This window comes from Heptranchias perlo, chromosome 22 (genome assembly GCF_035084215.1).
Source record: "Heptranchias perlo isolate sHepPer1 chromosome 22, sHepPer1.hap1, whole genome shotgun sequence".
NCBI classification, from domain to species: Eukaryota; Metazoa; Chordata; class Chondrichthyes; order Hexanchiformes; family Hexanchidae; genus Heptranchias; species Heptranchias perlo.
Window position 1 is genome coordinate 16,795,749 of NC_090346.1, and position 21,722 is coordinate 16,817,470.

Sequence of the window (21,722 nt, forward strand, 5' to 3'; positions counted from 1 at the left end):
ACACAGCACCACATTCTGTACACTGCATTATATACCCTATACCTCACACAGCACCATATACTGTACACTGCATTATATACCCTATACCTCACACACACCACATTCTGTACACTGCATTATATACCATATACCTCACACACACCACATTCTGTACACTGCATTATATACCATATACCTCACACACACATTCTGTACACTGCATTATATACCCTATACCTCACACAGCACCATATACTGTACACTGCATTATATACCATATACCTCACACAGCACCATATACTGTACACTGCATTATATACCCTATACCTCACACACACCACATTCTGTACACTGCATTATATACCATATACCTCACACACACCACATTCTGTACACTGCATTATATACCATATACCTCACACACACCACATTCTGTACACTGCATTATATACCATATACCTCACACACACCACATTCTGTACACTGCATTATATACCATATACCTCACACAGCACCATATACTGTACACTGCATTATATACCCTATACCTCACACACACCACATTCTGTACACTGCATTATATACCCTATACCTCACACACACCACATTCTGTACACTGCATTATATACCCTATACCTCACACAGCACCATATACTGTACACTGCATTATATACCCTATACCTCACACAGCACCATATACTGTACACTGCATTATATACCCTATACCTCACACAGCACCATATACTGTACACTGCATTATATACCCTATACCTCACACACACCACATTCTGTACACTGCATTATATACCATATACCTCACACACACCACATTCTGTACACTGCATTATATACCCTATACCTCACACACACCACATTCTGTACACTGCATTATATACCATATACCTCACACACACCACATTCTGTACACTGCATTATATACCCTATACCTCACACAGCACCATATACTGTACACTGCATTATATACCCTATACCTCACACACACCACATTCTGTACACTGCATTATATACCCTATACCTCACACAGCACCATATACTGTACACTGCATTATATACCCTATACCTCACACACACCACATTCTGTACACTGCATTATATACCATATACCTCACACACACCACATTCTGTACACTGCATTATATACCCTATACCTCACACACACCACATTCTGTACACTGCATTATATACCCTATACCTCACACAGCACCATATACTGTACACTGCATTATATACCATATACCTCACACACACCACATTCTGTACACTGCATTATATACCCTATACCTCACACAGCACCATATACTGTACACTGCATTATATACCCTATACCTCACACAGCACCATATACTGTACACTGCATTATATACCATATACCTCACACAGCACCATATACTGTACACTGCATTATATACCCTATACCTCACACACACCACATTCTGTACACTGCATTATATACCATATACCTCACATACACCACATTCTGTACACTGCATTATATACCATATACCTCACACACACATTCTGTACACTGCATTATATACCCTATACCTCACACAGCACCATATACTGTACACTGCATTATATACCCTATACCTCACACACACCACATTCTGTACACTGCATTATATACCCTATACCTCACACACACCACATTCTGTACACTGCATTATATACCCTATACCTCACACACACCACATTCTGTACACTGCATTATATACCATATACCTCACACACACCACATTCTGTACACTGCATTATATACCATATACCTCACACACACATTCTGTACACTGCATTATATACCCTATACCTCACACAGCACCATATACTGTACACTGCATTATATACCATATACCTCACACAGCACCATATACTGTACACTGCATTATATACCCTATACCTCACACACACCACATTCTGTACACTGCATTATATACCCTATACCTCACACAGCACCATATACTGTACACTGCATTATATACCCTATACCTCACACAGCACCATATACTGTACACTGCATTATATACCCTATACCTCACACAGCACCATATACTGTACACTGCATTATATACCCTATACCTCACACACACCACATTCTGTACACTGCATTATATACCATATACCTCACACACACATTCTGTACACTGCATTATATACCCTATACCTCACACAGCACCATATACTGTACACTGCATTATATACCCTATACCTCACACACACCACATTCTGTACACTGCATTATATACCCTATACCTCACACACACCACATTCTGTACACTGCATTATATACCCTATACCTCACACACACCACATTCTGTACACTGCATTATATACCATATACCTCACACACACCACATTCTGTACACTGCATTATATACCATATACCTCACACACACATTCTGTACACTGCATTATATACCCTATACCTCACACAGCACCATATACTGTACACTGCATTATATACCATATACCTCACACAGCACCATATACTGTACACTGCATTATATACCCTATACCTCACACACACCACATTCTGTACACTGCATTATATACCATATACCTCACACACACCACATTCTGTACACTGCATTATATACCATATACCTCACACACACCACATTCTGTACACTGCATTATATACCATATACCTCACACACACCACATTCTGTACACTGCATTATATACCATATACCTCACACAGCACCATATACTGTACACTGCATTATATACCCTATACCTCACACACACCACATTCTGTACACTGCATTATATACCCTATACCTCACACACACCACATTCTGTACACTGCATTATATACCCTATACCTCACACAGCACCATATACTGTACACTGCATTATATACCCTATACCTCACACACACCACATTCTGTACACTGCATTATATACCATATACCTCACACACACCACATTCTGTACACTGCATTATATACCATATACCTCACACACACATTCTGTACACTGCATTATATACCCTATACCTCACACAGCACCATATACTGTACACTGCATTATATACCATATACCTCACACAGCACCATATACTGTACACTGCATTATATACCCTATACCTCACACACACCACATTCTGTACACTGCATTATATACCATATACCTCACACACACCACATTCTGTACACTGCATTATATACCATATACCTCACACACACCACATTCTGTACACTGCATTATATACCATATACCTCACACACACCACATTCTGTACACTGCATTATATACCATATACCTCACACAGCACCATATACTGTACACTGCATTATATACCCTATACCTCACACACACCACATTCTGTACACTGCATTATATACCCTATACCTCACACACACCACATTCTGTACACTGCATTATATACCCTATACCTCACACAGCACCATATACTGTACACTGCATTATATACCCTATACCTCACACAGCACCATATACTGTACACTGCATTATATACCCTATACCTCACACAGCACCATATACTGTACACTGCATTATATACCCTATACCTCACACACACCACATTCTGTACACTGCATTATATACCATATACCTCACACACACCACATTCTGTACACTGCATTATATACCATATACCTCACATACACCACATTCTGTACACTGCATTATATACCATATACCTCACACACACATTCTGTACACTGCATTATATACCCTATACCTCACACAGCACCATATACTGTACACTGCATTATATACCCTATACCTCACACACACCACATTCTGTACACTGCATTATATACCCTATACCTCACACACACCACATTCTGTACACTGCATTATATACCCTATACCTCACACACACCACATTCTGTACACTGCATTATATACCATATACCTCACACACACCACATTCTGTACACTGCATTATATACCATATACCTCACACACACATTCTGTACACTGCATTATATACCCTATACCTCACACAGCACCATATACTGTACACTGCATTATATACCATATACCTCACACAGCACCATATACTGTACACTGCATTATATACCCTATACCTCACACACACCACATTCTGTACACTGCATTATATACCATATACCTCACACACACCACATTCTGTACACTGCATTATATACCATATACCTCACACAGCACCATATACTGTACACTGCATTATATACCCTATACCTCACACACACCACATTCTGTACACTGCATTATATACCCTATACCTCACACACACCACATTCTGTACACTGCATTATATACCCTATACCTCACACAGCACCATATACTGTACACTGCATTATATACCCTATACCTCACACACACCACATTCTGTACACTGCATTATATACCATATACCTCACACACACCACATTCTGTACACTGCATTATATACCATATACCTCACACACACATTCTGTACACTGCATTATATACCCTATACCTCACACAGCACCATATACTGTACACTGCATTATATACCATATACCTCACACAGCACCATATACTGTACACTGCATTATATACCCTATACCTCACACACACCACATTCTGTACACTGCATTATATACCATATACCTCACACACACCACATTCTGTACACTGCATTATATACCATATACCTCACACACACCACATTCTGTACACTGCATTATATACCATATACCTCACACACACCACATTCTGTACACTGCATTATATACCATATACCTCACACAGCACCATATACTGTACACTGCATTATATACCCTATACCTCACACACACCACATTCTGTACACTGCATTATATACCCTATACCTCACACACACCACATTCTGTACACTGCATTATATACCCTATACCTCACACAGCACCATATACTGTACACTGCATTATATACCCTATACCTCACACAGCACCATATACTGTACACTGCATTATATACCCTATACCTCACACAGCACCATATACTGTACACTGCATTATATACCATATACCTCACACACACCACATTCTGTACACTGCATTATATACCATATACCTCACACACACCACATTCTGTACACTGCATTATATACCCTATACCTCACACACACCACATTCTGTACACTGCATTATATACCATATACCTCACACACACCACATTCTGTACACTGCATTATATACCCTATACCTCACACAGCACCATATACTGTACACTGCATTATATACCCTATACCTCACACACACCACATTCTGTACACTGCATTATATACCATATACCTCACACACACCACATTCTGTACACTGCATTATATACCCTATACCTCACACACACCACATTCTGTACACTGCATTATATACCCTATACCTCACACAGCACCATATACTGTACACTGCATTATATACCATATACCTCACACACACCACATTCTGTACACTGCATTATATACCCTATACCTCACACAGCACCATATACTGTACACTGCATTATATACCCTATACCTCACACACACCACATTCTGTACACTGCATTATATACCCTATACCTCACACAGCACCATATACTGTACACTGCATTATATACCCTATACCTCACACAGCACCATATACTGTACACTGCATTATATACCATATACCTTACACAGCACCACATTCTGTACACTGCATTATATACCATATACCTCACACACACCACATTCTGTACACTGCATTATATACCATATACCTCACACACACCACATTCTGTACACTGCATTATATACCATATACCTCACACACACCACATTCTGTACACTGCATTATATACCCTATACCTCACACACACCACATTCTGTACACTGCATTATATACCATATACCTCACACACACCACATTCTGTACACTGCATTATATACCATATACCTCACACACACCACATTCTGTACACTGCATTATATACCATATACCTCACACAGCACCATATACTGTACACTGCATTATATACCATATACCTCACACACACCACATTCTGTACACTGCATTATATACCATATACCTCACACACACCACATTCTGTACACTGCATTATATACCATATACCTCATATAGCACCACATTCTGTACACTGTTATATATTCCACACCTCACACAGCACTGTATTAAATATATATCTCACACACCATATACTGTACACTGTTATATATCCCATATCTCATACAGCACCTTTATATGCTACACCTCACAGCAGATACTGCACACTATTGTATATTGTATATCTCACACCACACTATATACTCTACACTGTGCTATAGATTCCACACCGCATTCTGTACACTATTATATGTTCCATACCTCACACACCATATATTGTACACTGCATTATAGATTCAATACCTCATACAGTACCATATACTGTACACTGCACTATAGATTTCACACCTCATACAGTATTATATACCTTACATAGAAACATAGAAAATAGGAGCAGGAGTAGGCCATTCGGCCCTTCGAGCCTGCTCTGCCATTCAATATGATCATGGCTGATCGTCTATCTCAATACCATATTCCCGCTCTCTCCCCATACCCCTTGATGCCTTTTGTGTCCAGAGATCTATCTAGCTCCTTTTTAAATATATTCAATGACTTGGCCTCCACAGCCTTCTATGGTAGAGAATTCTACAGGTTCACCGCCCTCGGAGTGAAGATATTTCTCCTCATCTCAATTCTAAATGTCCTACCCTGTATCCTGAGACTGTGACCCCTCGTTCTGGACCCCCAGCCAGGGGAAACGTCCTCCCTGCATCCAGTCCGTCTAGCCCTGTCAGAATTTTATATGTTTCAATGAGATCCCCTCTCATTCTTCTAAACTCGAGTCGACCCAATCTCTCCTCATACGACAGTCTGCCATCCCAGGAATCAGTCTGGTGAACCTTCGCTGCACTCCCTCTATGGCAAGTATATCCTTTCTTAGGTAAGGAGACCAAAACTGCACACAATACTCCAGGTGTAGTCTCACCAAAGCCCTGTGTAACTGCAGTAAGACACCCTTGCTCCTATACTCAAATCCTCTTGCAATGAAGGCCAACATGCCTTCCTAACTGCATGCTGCACCTGCATGTTTGCTTTCAGTATCTGGTAAACAAGGACACCCAGGTCCCTTTGTACATCAACATTTCCCAATCTATCACCATTTAAATAATACTCTGCCTTTCTGTTTTTCCTACCGAAGTGGATAACTTCACATTATACAGTGCATTATAGATTCCACACTGCATACAGCACCATATACGTACATGGTGTTATATATTCCATACCTCATACAGTACCATATATGATACATGGCATTATATATTCCATACCTCATACAGTACCATATACTCTACACTGCACGATAGATTTCACACCTCATATAGTACCATATATGGTACACGGTGTTATAGATTCCATACGTCTTGCGGTACCATATATGGCACATGGCGATATAGATTTCATACCTCATACTGTACCACATACGGTACAATGTGAATGTTTTCTCTCCCCTGCGAGAGTAAAGCACTCAGAGAGACTGTCTCACCCGAGGTTCCTCAGCCCACTCTGATTTACCCTGGCAGAATTGAGATAAAACACAGCGCGGGTTTGCTGGGAAACATTGCGGTGGGATCAGGATAAGAATCAGGATCAAAGATTTCTAAATTACAGATACACCAAGTCACCAATTTGGCAATCGTGGTCCACACTATCTATCTAATGTTAATTCAGTGATTCAAAACCTGAATGAATAAAACTGAAACCTTTAGATTTTGAATAAAGGGCTGTGAATCTCTTGGCATGATCTGTTACCTGGCAGTGTGCTCGATATGTTCAGCGCACAGAGCTCACAATCCTGATAAGAGAGAATATTTAATCAGCAATTTTTGATTTAATTATTTCTATTTTGAGAATTATGCAGAATGTGTGGACTATGTAGTGCCTACTCACAGTGATTATCAGGGCACATGTCTTGTGAGTTCTACGCCTGCATGTTAGAACACACACTCACATCCATACCTGTGTGCAAAGATATACATGGAACTAACACGTGTGTCAATGTGCAAATTAGTGTGTGCTCTGGAGTACAAATTAACCATGGTCACACTTCACCACTTGGGATCCAATTACAGGGGAGTGAATGGGAAGGGGTTTGGTCCATTGGGATGCTGTACAATGGGAATGAATCAACCAGTATGGTAGTATAGTGGTTATGGTACTGGACTCGAGAGCCTTAGGATTCCTACTTGTGGCAATGTCTCAGTGGGATTGTGATTGACTGTATCACAGAGAAAATAACTAGTGTCACAGACACAGCTCCACATGGAAAGAAAGGTGAAGCAATGAAAACAGAACCAGTCCTAGAGCAGTTACATCTCAAGTTGCCCCCATCCCATGACCCTGTCTACAGGTCATTATTCAGACACTGAGTCCATGCTGTGCGGATAGAGGCTGATTAAAGGCTGTTACTTCTGGATCTCTCACATTATAAAAACAGCCCTGTAATTATCCCAGTATTAGCCTATCACTAATTAATGTTATGAATGTGATAAAGATGTATAATTACGCGGGAAAAATTCCTCCAGGAATTACAGATCAAAGTTTTGATTCATAATAGAAATGTACACGGTCACTGAAAGTTGGAAATAGATTGGCCCACTTCAGTGAATTAACCTGCTACACGGGGGGGGGGGGGGATAAACAAGGGGTGGGGGCAGGGGGGTTGCGTGGGTGGGGGTAAACGGGGGTGGGGTGGGGCGGGGGTTAGCAGGGGTGGGGCAGCGGGATTAATGAGGGGGTGGAGGGTGCGGGACGGGGTAAACGGGGTGGGGACGAGGCAGGGGGTTAACGGGGGTGGGGGCAGGAGGGGTTAACTGGGGGGTGGGGGTTAAATGGGGGGATGGGTTAATGAGCGGGTGAGGGGTACGGGCTGGGGGTAAACGGGGTGTGGGTGGGGCGGGGGTTAACGGGGTGAGGAAATGGGGTGGGAGGCAGGAGGGGTTAACTGGGGGGTTAAATGGGGGGTGGATTAATGAGAGGGTGCGGGGTGCGGGGCGGGGGTAAACAGGGTGGGGGTGGGGCAGGGAGTTAACGGGGTGGCAAAATGGGGTGGGGGCAGGAGGGGTTAACCGGGGGGTGGGGGGTTAAATGGGGGGTGGATTAATGAGGGTGTGAGGGGTGCGGGGATTAATGAGGCGAGGCGGAAAGGGGGCTGCCATCGGGTGTCCAAAGCACCTGCCTGTTTCAGGCAATAGGCCCCTTTTTATATGGAAATCATGGTCCTATGGTGCGTATAGGACTCTGATTGGATTGAAGTCCCTCCTTTTAATTTCATATTTAAATTCTCTGTGTCCTTCGAGGAGAAATAATTCTTGGTTTGAAAGGGAGAATTACAGGAGACTCCAAAATGCTGGAAAATACACAATGAAAGGTCAGAAATCAAACCCTCAGAAGTGGGGAAATGCCCCCGACCCACTCGAAAATGAATCCTACTCTTTCATCTCTCACATCCTCTTCAGTCATTTCTAAATCCGCCACTGCTGAAAACTGGGCCTCTGGATTCTCCCCGCAGTAAAAGTGATGGAATGTTTTGTGACCCTGCCATGGAGGTCACGACAGGCCTGTGTCCCGCTGCACTCTCGGTCTAACTCTGTGTCTTCACATGCCAAAAGGTCTAAGTTCGTGTTTCGTATTTGAACTGCCGGCTTTCTGGGGCTGTGTTGGTTTTTTTTAAATTGTTAGTGCAGAGAACCAAGAGTAGATATGGAGGCTCGGGCATGGGCACAGAAGACTGGGCAGCGGGGTACAGGGGCCCGCGATGTAGTAAACTGGATAGCCCGGTGGTGAAGGATAGAATACTGGAGCCTGGTCTTCAGTTGCTTCCAAGCCTTTACTCACAGAGATCCACATCACCCCCTCCACACCCAAGATCGGGTCTCTTATAAATGGATACAAGAGAGTCCCACCTGATACGCACCACCTGAATACATGGATATAATTAACATGCAAGTGGGGTACAGGGGCCCGGGGAGTGGGGTACAGGGGCCCGGGGAGTGAGGTACAGGGGCCCGGGGAGTGGGGTACAGGGGCCCGGGGAGTGAGGTACAGGGGCCCAGGGAGTGGGGTACATGGGCCCGGGGAGTGGGGTACAGGGGCCCGGGGAGTGAGGTACAGGGGCCCGGGGAGTGGGGTACAGGGGCCCGGGGAGTGAGGTACAGGGGCCTGGGGAGTGGGGTACAGGGGCCCGGGGAGTGAGGTACAGGGGCCCGGGGAGTGGGGTACAGGGGCCCGGGGAGTGAGGTACAGGGGCCTGGGGAGTGGGGTACAGGGGCCCGGGGAGTGAGGTACAGGGGCCCGGGAATGGGGTACAGGGGCCCGGGAGTGGGGTACAAGGGTCCATGGAGTGGGGTACAGGGGCCCAGGAATGGGGTACAGAGGCCCAGGAATGGGGTACAGGGGTCGGGGGAGTGGGGTACAGGGGTCCGGGGAGTGGGGTATGGGGCCCAGGAATGGGGTACAGGGGCCTGGGGAATGGAGTACAGGGGTCTGGGGAGTGGGGTACAGGGGCCCGGGGATTGGGGTACAGGGGCCCAGGAATGGGGTACAGGGGCCCGGGGAGTGGGGTACAGGGGCCCGGGGAGTGGGGTACAGGGGCCCAGGGAGTGGGGTACAGGGGCCCGGGAGGTTGGGTACAGGGGCCCGGGAAGCGGGGTACAGGGGCCAAGGAGGGGGGTACAGGGGCCCGGGAGGGGGTACAGGGGCCCGGGAGAGGGGTACAGGGGCCCGGGGGGGTACAGGGGCCCAGGATGGGGGTACAGGGGCCCGGGATGGGGGTACAGGGGCCCGGGATGGGGGTACAGGGGCCCAACAGGCAGAGAATTTTTAAAAAATACCTAATTAAACAAAAAGGAGAACCAACATACCGGTGTGCAGTATCTGGTATTGTGTGGGGTTTCAATCAACTGGGAAAGGTATTTCGGTGATTAAATGGTTGTATTGGTGCAGTGAAATGCATCCCTATTGGGAGAGCAAACGAGTGTGGAGAAAGCTGGTGTAAAATGGTCACCTTCGGGTGCCAATTATAGGATCAGGACAAAGTGGATGAGTGAACACAGCCTGAGTACAAAGCGAGCACTGAGTGGGAGGCTGGCGATCACATTGTTTAATCCACCGGTTAAAGGACCCCCAGTCCATGCCAAGCAACCCATTTGCAAGTCACACAGGTCTGTTTTATAAGTGGAATAAATATCCTGGTATAACCTCCTGGTGTTTTGTTCAAAATGTGAAGTATTTTTACCTCGAAGCTCCACCGCTGGGACACACAGGCCAGGCTCAATCATCGGTCTGTGCTGAGACAGCTGGCCTCAGTCAGGGCAGGACTGGGGGGGGCGGGGGCAGTACAGTTATCCTCACAGCCCCTTGGGAAGGGAAGGGAAAATGAGCCAGGATGCCAGCTGCTGATCGCTGGCCAGTGACTGCTGCTGGAAATTGTCTGTGTGGCCATCTGGTGTGGACAGGATGGGCTGTGATGATCTCCTTGGCCGGATAGACCTGGCAACACTAAAGGGGTAATTTTAACCCCAAGGAAGGGGTGGGGTGGGAGGTTTAAATTACAGCTGTTTGCAACCCAGCCCCATCGCCCCACTTGCGGATTTAAACCAGGTATGTTTGGATGGGGGAACACAAATCCGGAACCCGGATGGGAGAGCCCACCTCCAAAATGGGAGACTCCACCCCCACCAATGGGAGATCCCTTGCTACATCCGAGACTTCTCCTGATGTCCGACCTCCGACTGCTGACCCGATCACTTCCTGGTCCGCGATCTTCTCCATGGCACCCCCCCCCCCCTCAATACCTCCCCCGATCTCCACCTCCAGCATCAGACCCCCCACTCTCCCAACCCAGATGTCCTCCACGGCCCATGATCTCTCCTTCCTTCCCTCCTCTCCGATTCCCAGCTGCTTTCCCACCTGTCCGTCCGGCTGTCGTGCCGGAGATTCAGACCCTTCGGGAGATAACTGGGGGAAAGGAATTTTATGGGTCTGCTTTTTTCCCGCACAGAATAACAAGAACCAAAGTGGTGCAGTTATTAAACATTAATTGCTGTGGTCAGTGTCAGTGCAATTGGCCATTGTTTGGATCTGTTTTGCACAGTCTGTGGGTCGTTGAAATGTAGCGATGATTCACTTCTGTTTTTTTCAGACATGGAATGAATTCAAGTGCGTGCGATATCAGACAGGGTGTTGGTCACAGAGAGATCAACAAATCACCTGGTTGTACTCAACACAATTCACTAAACACTGACCAAACACTCAACTCACAGCTCCAGCTGATATTACAGCTCAAGAATTTTTAGAAAAGGAAACACCATCAGACCCAACAAGCTTGTCTCTTTTTTTCATAGACCCCTCCACCTACCCACCGTCTCACCACATCCCTCAACCCCACCTACCCACATTCTCCCAATATCCCTCAACCCCACCTACCCACCTTCTCCCCATATCCCTCAACCCCACCTACCCACCGTCTCACCACATCCCTCAACCCCACCTACCCACATTCTCCCAATATCCCTCAACCCCACCTACCCACCTTCTCCCCATATCCCTCAACCCCACCTACCCACCTTCTCACCACATCTCTCAACCCCACCTACCCACCGTCTCACCACATCCCTCAACCTCACCTACCCACAATCTCCCCATATCCCTCAACCCCACCTACCCACATTCTCCCAATATCCCTCAACCCCACCTACCCACATTCTCACCATATCTCTCAACCCCACCTACCCACCTTCTCACCACATCTCTCAACCCCACCTACCCGCCGTCTCAACATATCCCTCAACCCCACCTACCCACCGTCTCACCATATCTCTCAATCCCACCTACCCACCGTCTCACCACATCTCTCAACCCCACCTACCCACCGTCTCACCACATCCCTCAACCCCACCTACCCACCGTCTCAACATATCCCTCAACCCCACCTACCCACCGTCTCACCATATCTCTCAATCCCACCTACCCGCCTTCTCACCATATCTCTCAACCCCACCTACTCACCTACTCACCATAATTCTCAATCCCACCTACTCACCTTCTCACCATATCCCTTCACCTGGTGCCCTGTGGGACTGGAGCTAAGATTGTCTCTCTGATACAATACAGCTCTCAGCCACTTCAAGTCCTTGTGTAATACTGACCCCAGCATTTATAAGCCACAGTTTACATAACTACAGCTTGATGTCGATCGATCCGAATAAATCAATGCTGATTCACACTGCAAACCAATCCAACATCAGATACAGAGCAATGTTATCAGGAGTAAAGGGGTAATATACTCCTTACTCGGTACTGTACACAGGACAGTGTTTGATGGGACAGTGTAGAGGGAGCTTTACTCTGTATCTAACCCATGCTGTACCTGCTCTGGGAGTGTTTGATGGGACAGTGTAGAGGGAGCTTTACTCTGTATCTAACCCGTGCTGTACCTGCCCTGGGAGTGTTTGATGGGACAGTGTGGAGGGAGCTTTACTCTGTATCTAACCCGTACTGTACCTGCCCTGGGAGTGTTTGATGGGACAGTGTAGAGGGAGCTTTACTCTGTATCTAACCCGTGCTGTACCTGCCCTGGGAGTGTTTGATGGGACAGTGTAGAAGGAGCTTTACTCTTTATCTAAAAATGATGTATTTTTGCCCAGTTTTGGTTAGTGACTGTCCCTTTAAATCCAGTTCACAAGTGGTTAAAAAAGAACAACTGTTGCTCTGGTTCCTGCACCAATCTTATTTTGATCCATTTATTGAAAGGATGGTTTAAAGTGTGGGCTCGAGTGAGGAACCAAGCTCACCTTCAACAAGCACAGGGGAGGGGATATTTTCCGTTAATGCATGGCAGCCAATTATTTTGAATCCAACTGTCAATTATGAAAAAGTCACAGCGAGTGGTGAAAGGGTTTTAAAGTGACGTGATCTGTTCATTGAGTTAAACTGTCAAAAGGTACTTCAATTAATTGGAAACTTTACAGGAACATATAAGGTATACGGGCTAACTCCCATAATCAGAAAAGATTGTAAGAAAGAAAAGGACTTTGTTTATAAAAGTTAGCGCCAAAAAAAATAAATACTTGCATTTATACAGATCCTTTCATGACCTCAGGACGTCCCAAAGCTAATAAAGTACTTTTTGAAGTGTAGTCACTGTTGTAATGTAGGAAACGTGGCAGCCAATTTACGCACAGCAAGATCCCAGAAACAGCAATAAGAAAATGACCAGACAATCTGTTTCAGTGATTGTTGATTGAGGGATAAATATTGGCCAGGACACTGGGGAGAACTCCCCTGCTCTTCTGCAAATAGTGCCATGGGATCTTTTACATCCACCTGAGAGGGCAGACGGGGCCTCCGTTTAACATCTCATCTGAAAGACGGCACCTCCAACAGTGCAGCACTCCCTCAGTACTGCACTGGGAGTGTCAGCCTGGATTAAGTGAGACTTAAACCCACCACCTTCTCACTCAGGGACGAGAGTGCTATCACTGAGCCACGGTTGACATTAAAAAAGACCTTTAGTGAGAGATTGCAATTCTTACTATGTCCAATTGAAGAGTGCTTCACTGGTGCAAAGAGTGATCACTGGTTTCAGTCCCTCAGGCTGATAAGGGACAAATTCAGCAAAAACAAACAAACGAGTTCATCAAAGGTGAACCCGATCCCATCCTTTGCAAGAGAGATTGAGAGAAAATTAAAACTCATCCCTGTTATCTTGCAATTTGAGAGTTTGACTCTAGGCAATGTTTGATGTTAAAAAATAAATCGCTTTTTATTTTGCACCGTTGTTGAACTAGGTGGGCGTGAGCCGCAGCTTGTACCTCTCCTGATTAACAGACTAGAATTTGATTTAATTAATTTTATTTAATGGGGGTGGGGAGGGTGGGGGGGGGGGCGTGAGAGAGGAATCAAAGCAGCGAATCTATCACAGAGACTGTCAGTGGGAGACGAGTGTCTCCAGCTAACCCGATAACTCACACAAGCCCTGAAATCGCAAAGGAGTTACGGGCAGCCCATTATCGGTGCTCTGCTGGCTGGGAGAGATCCTTTATTTATAACGATCACACACTTAAAATAGCATCTTTTTTTTTGTTGCAATGAGTTTACCTTATTTTACGAGTGGAGACAGCAGAATAAAGGCACCGTTCATACTGCAACAATAGGGCGACACATCAAGCACAGGAACAAATAGGGGGCAAATAGGGGGCTACGTTTCGATTTGGTCCACTCTGCCTGGCTCCTGGTTAATTTCATATTGTTTTTATATATTATATATAAATATAAACCAATCCCTAGATGGATTATGTGTGCACTAGAAGTCATTTCTGCTGGTGCACTGGGAGAGGATGACCTATTTCAGTGTTACTAGAGGCTGATACAGAAACTCAGAGCATTTCTGGTGAGGCTTTTTGCTTGGACGCCCCTATGTCTTCTGCCCCTTTCCCGAAGGAGTACAGTTCCCATCGGGCCCTGGTCGCACCCCAGTATCTTGTCCAAATGCCCATTTTTCACATGTGGGCCCAGATAGTGAGGGTCAGCAGGGTATGGGACCATGGGGGGCATCAGAGACAAGCCCACCCCTCTCCTCACCCGACATTTAGGCACTTTCCCCATGGGGGACATCGGCTGATTTCCCCCTCCCTGGTCCACAGTCAATGAGGTTAATACTGGCTGAGACCAGCTAACGCTGCACAGTGCAGAGCTGGAACTGGGATCTTATTTAGCTCATTGCTGCGCTGGGAGGGGCATTTCTGCAATCAGTTGTTGGTGGAAAACATAGTTTGTCTTTTAATAAACTTATGTCATTTGTTTTCGAAACAGGCACCATGCGGCAAGCCTTATTCAGGAGGGAGGGAGAGAGGAAGTGAAGGAGAGAGGGAAGGAGAAAGAGAGGGAAGAAGGGAGAGAGCGAGAGAGGGAGGGAGAGAGAGTGGGAGGGAGGGTGAGAGAGAGTGGGAGGGAGGGAGAGAGAAAGAGATAGGGAGGGAGAGAGAGCGGGACGGAGAGAGAGTCGGAGAGGAGAGAGAGGGAGGGAGAGAGAGAGCGGGAGGGAGGGAGGGGGAGAGAGCGGGAGGGAGGGAGGGAGGGGGAGAAAGTGGGAGGGAGAGAGAGAGCGCGGGAAGGAGGGAGAGAGAGACCGGGATGGAGGGAAAGAGCGGGAGGGAGGGAGAGAGAGAGCGCGGGAGGGAGAGAGAGCGGAAGGGAGGGAGAGAGAGCGGAAGGGAGGGAGAGAGAGCAGCAGGGAGGGAGAGTGGGAGGAAGGGAAGGAGGGAGGGAGAGAGGGAGAGAGCGGGAGGGATAGAGCGGGAGGGAGTGAGACAAACTCGAATCACATCTCACTTTCGTCACCGTGTCATCACGGTCTAGTGACATAATGGTGACTTTCAACTTGATACTGTCATGGATTTGTGTGTTTACAAATTTTAAAAAAGGGTTTGTTTAAGGCATTGCCTCTTTAAGAGTAAATATATCAGGGCATCGATGAGAGGGTTAAGAATGTTAAAGGCTTCTCTGACCCTGAGTTACACTAGCATGAAACACCGAGATGATGCAAATCACAAATCCCTAGGCTAATTCAGGGCTACGTACCCCAGCCCCACTCCTTATAACTCCCAACAGTAATTGATCAGTTTTAAAGAGACTGAACCATTACGATCAGACTCCACACTCTCGCATCGAAACACCGCTACATCTCAATGTATCACTCAGACACTGATTAAACTGTTTAAAAGGAAGGCACCAAAATACAGCTGGCACTGGAAGAAATGCGGGCATTTTAAAATGATTTAACACAGGCCTGGGTACATCTCACACCTGGAGAGAGGGGTATATCAAACACCTGGAGAGAGGGATATATCAAACACCTGGAGAGAGGGGTACATCTCACACCTGGAGAGAGGGGTATATCAAACACCTGGAGAGAGGGATATATCAAACACCTGGAGAGAGGGGTATAACAACACCTGGAGAGAGGGGTATATCAAACACCTGGAGAGAGGGGTATAACAACACCTGGAGAGAGGGGTATATCAAACACCTGGAGAGAGGGGTATAACAACACCTGGAGAGAGGGGTATATCAAACACCTGGAGAGAGGGGTATAACAACACCTGGAGAGAGGGGTATATCAAACACCTGGAGAGAGGGGTATAACAACACCTGGAGAGAGGGGTATATCAAACACCTGGAGAGAGGGGTATAACAACACCTGGAGAGAGGGGTATATCAAACACCTGGAGAGAGGGGTATAACAACACCTGGAGAGAGGGGTACATCTCACACCTGGAGAGAGGGGTACATCTCACACCTGGAGAGAGGGGTACATCTCACACCTGGAGAGATGGGTATATCAAACACCTGGAGAGAGGGGTATAACAACACCTGGAGAGAGGTGTATATCAACACCTGGAGAGAGGGGTATAACAACACCTGGAGAGAGGGGTACATCTCACACCTGGAGAGAGGGGTATAACAACACCTGGAGAGAGGGGTATATCAACACCTGGAGAGAGGGGTACATCTCACACCTGGAGAGAGGGGTATAACAACACCTGGAGAGAGGGGTACATCTCACACCTGGAGAGAGGGGTACATCTCACACCTGGAGAGAGGGGTACATCTCACACCTGGAGAGATGGGTATATCAAACACCTGGAGAGAGGGGTATAACAACACCTGGAGAGAGGTGTATATCAACACCTGGAGAGAGGGGTATAACAACACCTGGAGAGAGGGGTACATTTCACACCTGGAGAGAGGGGTATATCAACACCTGGAGAGAGGGGTACATCTCACACCTGGAGAGAGGGGTATAACAACACCTGGAGAGAGGGGTACATCTCACACCTGGAGAGAGGGGTATATCAAACACCTGGAGAGAGGGGTATATCAACACCTGGAGAGAGGGGTACATCTCACACCTGGAGAGAGGGGTATAACAACACCTGGAGAGAGGGGTACATCTCACACCTGGAGAGAGGGGTATATCAAACACCTGGAGAGAGGGGTATAACAACACCTGGAGAGAGGGGTATAACAACACCTGGAGAGAGGGGTATATCAACACCTGGAGAGAGGGGTACATCTCACACCTGGAGAGAGGGGTACATCTCACACCTGGAGAGAGGGGTATAACAACACCTGGAGAGAGGGGTATATCAAACACCTGGAGAGAGGGGTATAACGACACCTGGAGAGAGGGGTATATCAAACACCTGGAGAGAGGGGTACATCTCACACCTGGAGAGAGGGGTATAACGACACCTGGAGAGAGGGATATATCAAACACCTGGAGAGAGGGGGTACATCTCACACCTGGAGAGAGCGGTATATCAAACACCTGGAGAGAGGGGTACATCTCACACCTGGAAAGAGGGGTATATCAAACACCTGGAGAGAGGGGTATATCAAACACCTGGAGAGAGGGGGTACATCTCACACCTGGAGAGAGCGGTATATCAAACACCTGGAGAGAGGGGGTACATCTCACACACCCGGAGAGAGGGGTACATCTCACTCACCTGGAGAGAGGGGTACATCTCACACACCTGGAGAGAGGGGTACATCTCACTCACCTGGAGAGAGGTACATCTCACTCACCTGGAGAGATGGGTATATCAAACACCTGGAGAGAGGGGGTACATCTCACACCTGGAAAGAGGGGTACATCTCACTCACCTGGAGAGATGGGTATATCAAACACCTGGAGAGAGGAGTATATCAAACACCTGGAGAGAGGGGTACATCTTACACACCTGGAAAGATGGGTATATCAAACAACTGGAGAGAGGGGTACATCTCACATCTGGAGAGAGGGGTACATCTCACACACCTGGAGAGAGGGGTATATCAAATACCTGGAGAGAGGGGTACATCTCACATACCTGGAGAGAGGTGTATATCAAATAACTGGAGAGAGGGGTACATCTCACACACCTGGAGAGAGGTGTATATCAAACACCTGGAGAGAGGGGTACATCTCACATATCTGGAGAGATGGGTATATCAAACACCTGGAGAGAGGGGTAGATCTCACACACCTGGAAAGAGGGGTATATCAAACAACTGGAGAGGGGTACATCTCACATCTGGAGAGAGGGGCACATCTCACACACCTGGAAAGAGGGGTATATCAAACAACTGGAGAGAGGGGTACATCTCACATCTGGAGAGAGGGGTACATCTCACACACCTGGAGAGAGGGGTATATCAAACACCTGGAGAGAGGGGTATATCTCACACCTGGAGAGAGCGGTACATCTTACATCTGGAGAGAGGGGTATATTAAACACCTGGGGAGAGGGGTATATCTCACACACCTGAAGAGAGAGTTATATCAAGCACCTGGATAGAGGGGTACATCTCACACACCTGGTACGGTCCCACACGATAGGCTCATTTAAATCTTTAACCAATATAGAATTTCCCAATGTCTTGCAAAGCCTCAAAGTGCTGGATAGTTTAAAAATAGATACACAGATAGCTGGAGAGATAGATAGATAGATAGATGAAGAGGTTAAATAGGTAAATAGAAGTATGAGGACTTGAGGCTGGCATGTATACCCAGACTGTACCCATACTATGCCATTATTGTGCCCATAAAGTGGCATACTATGCTTGTATCATGCCCACTGTGCCCATGCACATACTATACCTATACCATGGCCATAACATACACATTCTGTGCCTATACTATGCACATGCTGAGCCTATACTGTGCCCATATCATGTCCATATTGTGCCTATACTGTGCCCATACCATGCCCACCTCCTTACCTGTACCATTCCAGACCCTTCTCATAGTGCCTGTCGAAGAAGTGAGGTTCGGTGCCCAGCGCCCTGACATCGGGATGGACGCGAATGAACTCCAGCACAGCCCGGGTCCCTCCTTTCTTCACCCCGACGATGATGGCTTGAGGCAGTCGCTTGTTGCCCACTCTGGATGTCCCGTTGCTGCTCCTCTCCTGTTCCTGAGGAGGCGATGCCGTGGCCCCCGGGGTAACTGTCCTGTTGGCGGGACGTCGCTCGGGAGGAGATACCTGGAGCGGGTGGTCCTCCTCTAGATTCCCCTTGGCCTCCTCCCCATGGCGGGCAGCCCCCGAGCCCGTGTTCGCACAGTACTGGGACTTCTGCAGGAGTCTCTTGGCTGCCCCGGTCTGCAGCAAGTAACAGGCTCGATCTTCGGGGAAGCCCAAGGGTTTCTGCATGATGGAATCGCCGCAGAAGATGAGGCTGTAGCACAGGTAGGTGAAGGAGAGCGAGAGGGTGAAGATGAAGAAGACCCTGCGAGTTACCCTGGATGAAGATGGGACCACTCTACCCCCCAATCTATATGCCATGTCTCAGGACAGCCTCTGAGAAGGGCGGGAGCATGGTCTTCGTCCAGGATCTCGGCGATATTTCTTCGGACATCTGTGTTTGAGAGGGTGATGATGGAGGAGAGGAAACCCTTGAGTGAGTTCTTTATTTTTTTTAAAAAAGAGGCTAAATATTGAAAGTGGAAGGGTCGCTCAGTGACACAAGGCAAGGTCAGTCCTGAGACCAAAACTCTTCATCCCAAACTCCACTTGGCTTTTCCTGCTTCGAGATGGTTCAGTCTTGATCTTCTTGCTGGTTCTCTGGTTGCTACAATCTCAAAACATGATCTGACTTGCAAGAAAAAAAACCCACCACCTCCTGCACTCACAATCCTGAAGCTTTCAGCTGCGAAACCCCTCGCCCCAGAGAGCTTGCTCTGTCCCAGCTAACCGCTCAGGTCACCAGCAGCAAAAAGTCCAGGGGCTGGATGGGATTTATTCTCCTGCACATCTCAGGTACCCAGAGGGCGATCAGCCTACCTGAGCTCTCCTCGCTGGGTGAAGCCTCGGCTCCGGCTTCCTTCTCCTGGATTCTACTCCAAACTTCCCCAGAAATGCCGATGCAGAAGGGTTTGGGATATGAATATTTAAACGCGCCGTCCTGCGCATCAGACGCTCCGACTCGCGTTATTGCTCCAGCTCGACGCGAATTCTTATTAAAAAAAAACACACTGCCGGGTCTGGAGAAACTGCACACCCCGGGACCCGCCGCTTAACTCAGCCGCCGCCGCCTCCCACCAGCCGAATCAGAGCTGCCAGCTGGAGAATCCCAGGAAAGCAGGGGAGGGAGAGAGGCTGAGGGAACGTGGGAGATTGGGGGAAGAGAGAATCAAGGAAAGGCGAAAGAGAGAGACCGAGGAGGGAAATTGGGGAAGAGAAAAAGTAGGGGAGGGATCTCAGGAGCCAGAGATTTCAGGAAAAAGATTTGAGGAGTGGGAGTGAGATTTGGGGAGAGAGAGGGAGATTTGGGGAGAGAGGGAGATTTGGGGAGAGAGGGAGTTTGATGGGGAGTGAGGGAAATTTGGGGAGAGAGGGAGTTTGATGGGGAGTGAGCGAGATTTGGGGAGAGAGGGAGATTTGGGGAGAGAGGGAGTTTGATGGGGAGTGAGGGAGATTTGGGGAGAGAGGGAGATTTGGGGAGAGAGGGAGTTTGATGGGGAGTGAGGGAGATTTGGGGAGAGAGGGAGTTTGATGGGGAGTGAGCGAGATTTGGGGAGAGAGGGAGTTTGATGGGGAGTGAGGGAGATTTGGGGAAAGAGGGAGTTTGATGGGGAGTGAGGGAAATTTGGGGAGAGAGGGAGATTTGGGGAGAGAGGGAGTTTGATGGGGAGTGAGGGAG

At 47.2% G+C, this 21,722-nt stretch overlaps 1 protein-coding gene across 2 annotated transcripts in view; it reads right to left on the reverse strand.

Annotated features, from left to right (window-relative positions):
- The window catches only part of hs3st2 (heparan sulfate (glucosamine) 3-O-sulfotransferase 2), a 79,888-nt gene extending 59,351 nt beyond the window's left edge, over window positions 1-20,537 (reverse strand). Inside the window, exons 1-2 of one of the 2 annotated variants that reach the window (XM_068003681.1) lie at window positions 20,066-20,537; window positions 19,803-19,996 (exon numbers count right to left, since the gene is read on the reverse strand). In XM_068003681.1, the coding sequence (XP_067859782.1) occupies window positions 19,803-19,996; window positions 20,066-20,365 (494 nt within the window). In that variant the 5' untranslated portion in view covers window positions 20,366-20,537. Of the gene's footprint in view, window positions 1-19,802 lie in introns of both variants that reach the window. The other variant, XM_068003680.1, reaches the window with a different exon arrangement.
- Between the last annotated feature and the right edge of the window lie 1,185 nt (window positions 20,538-21,722).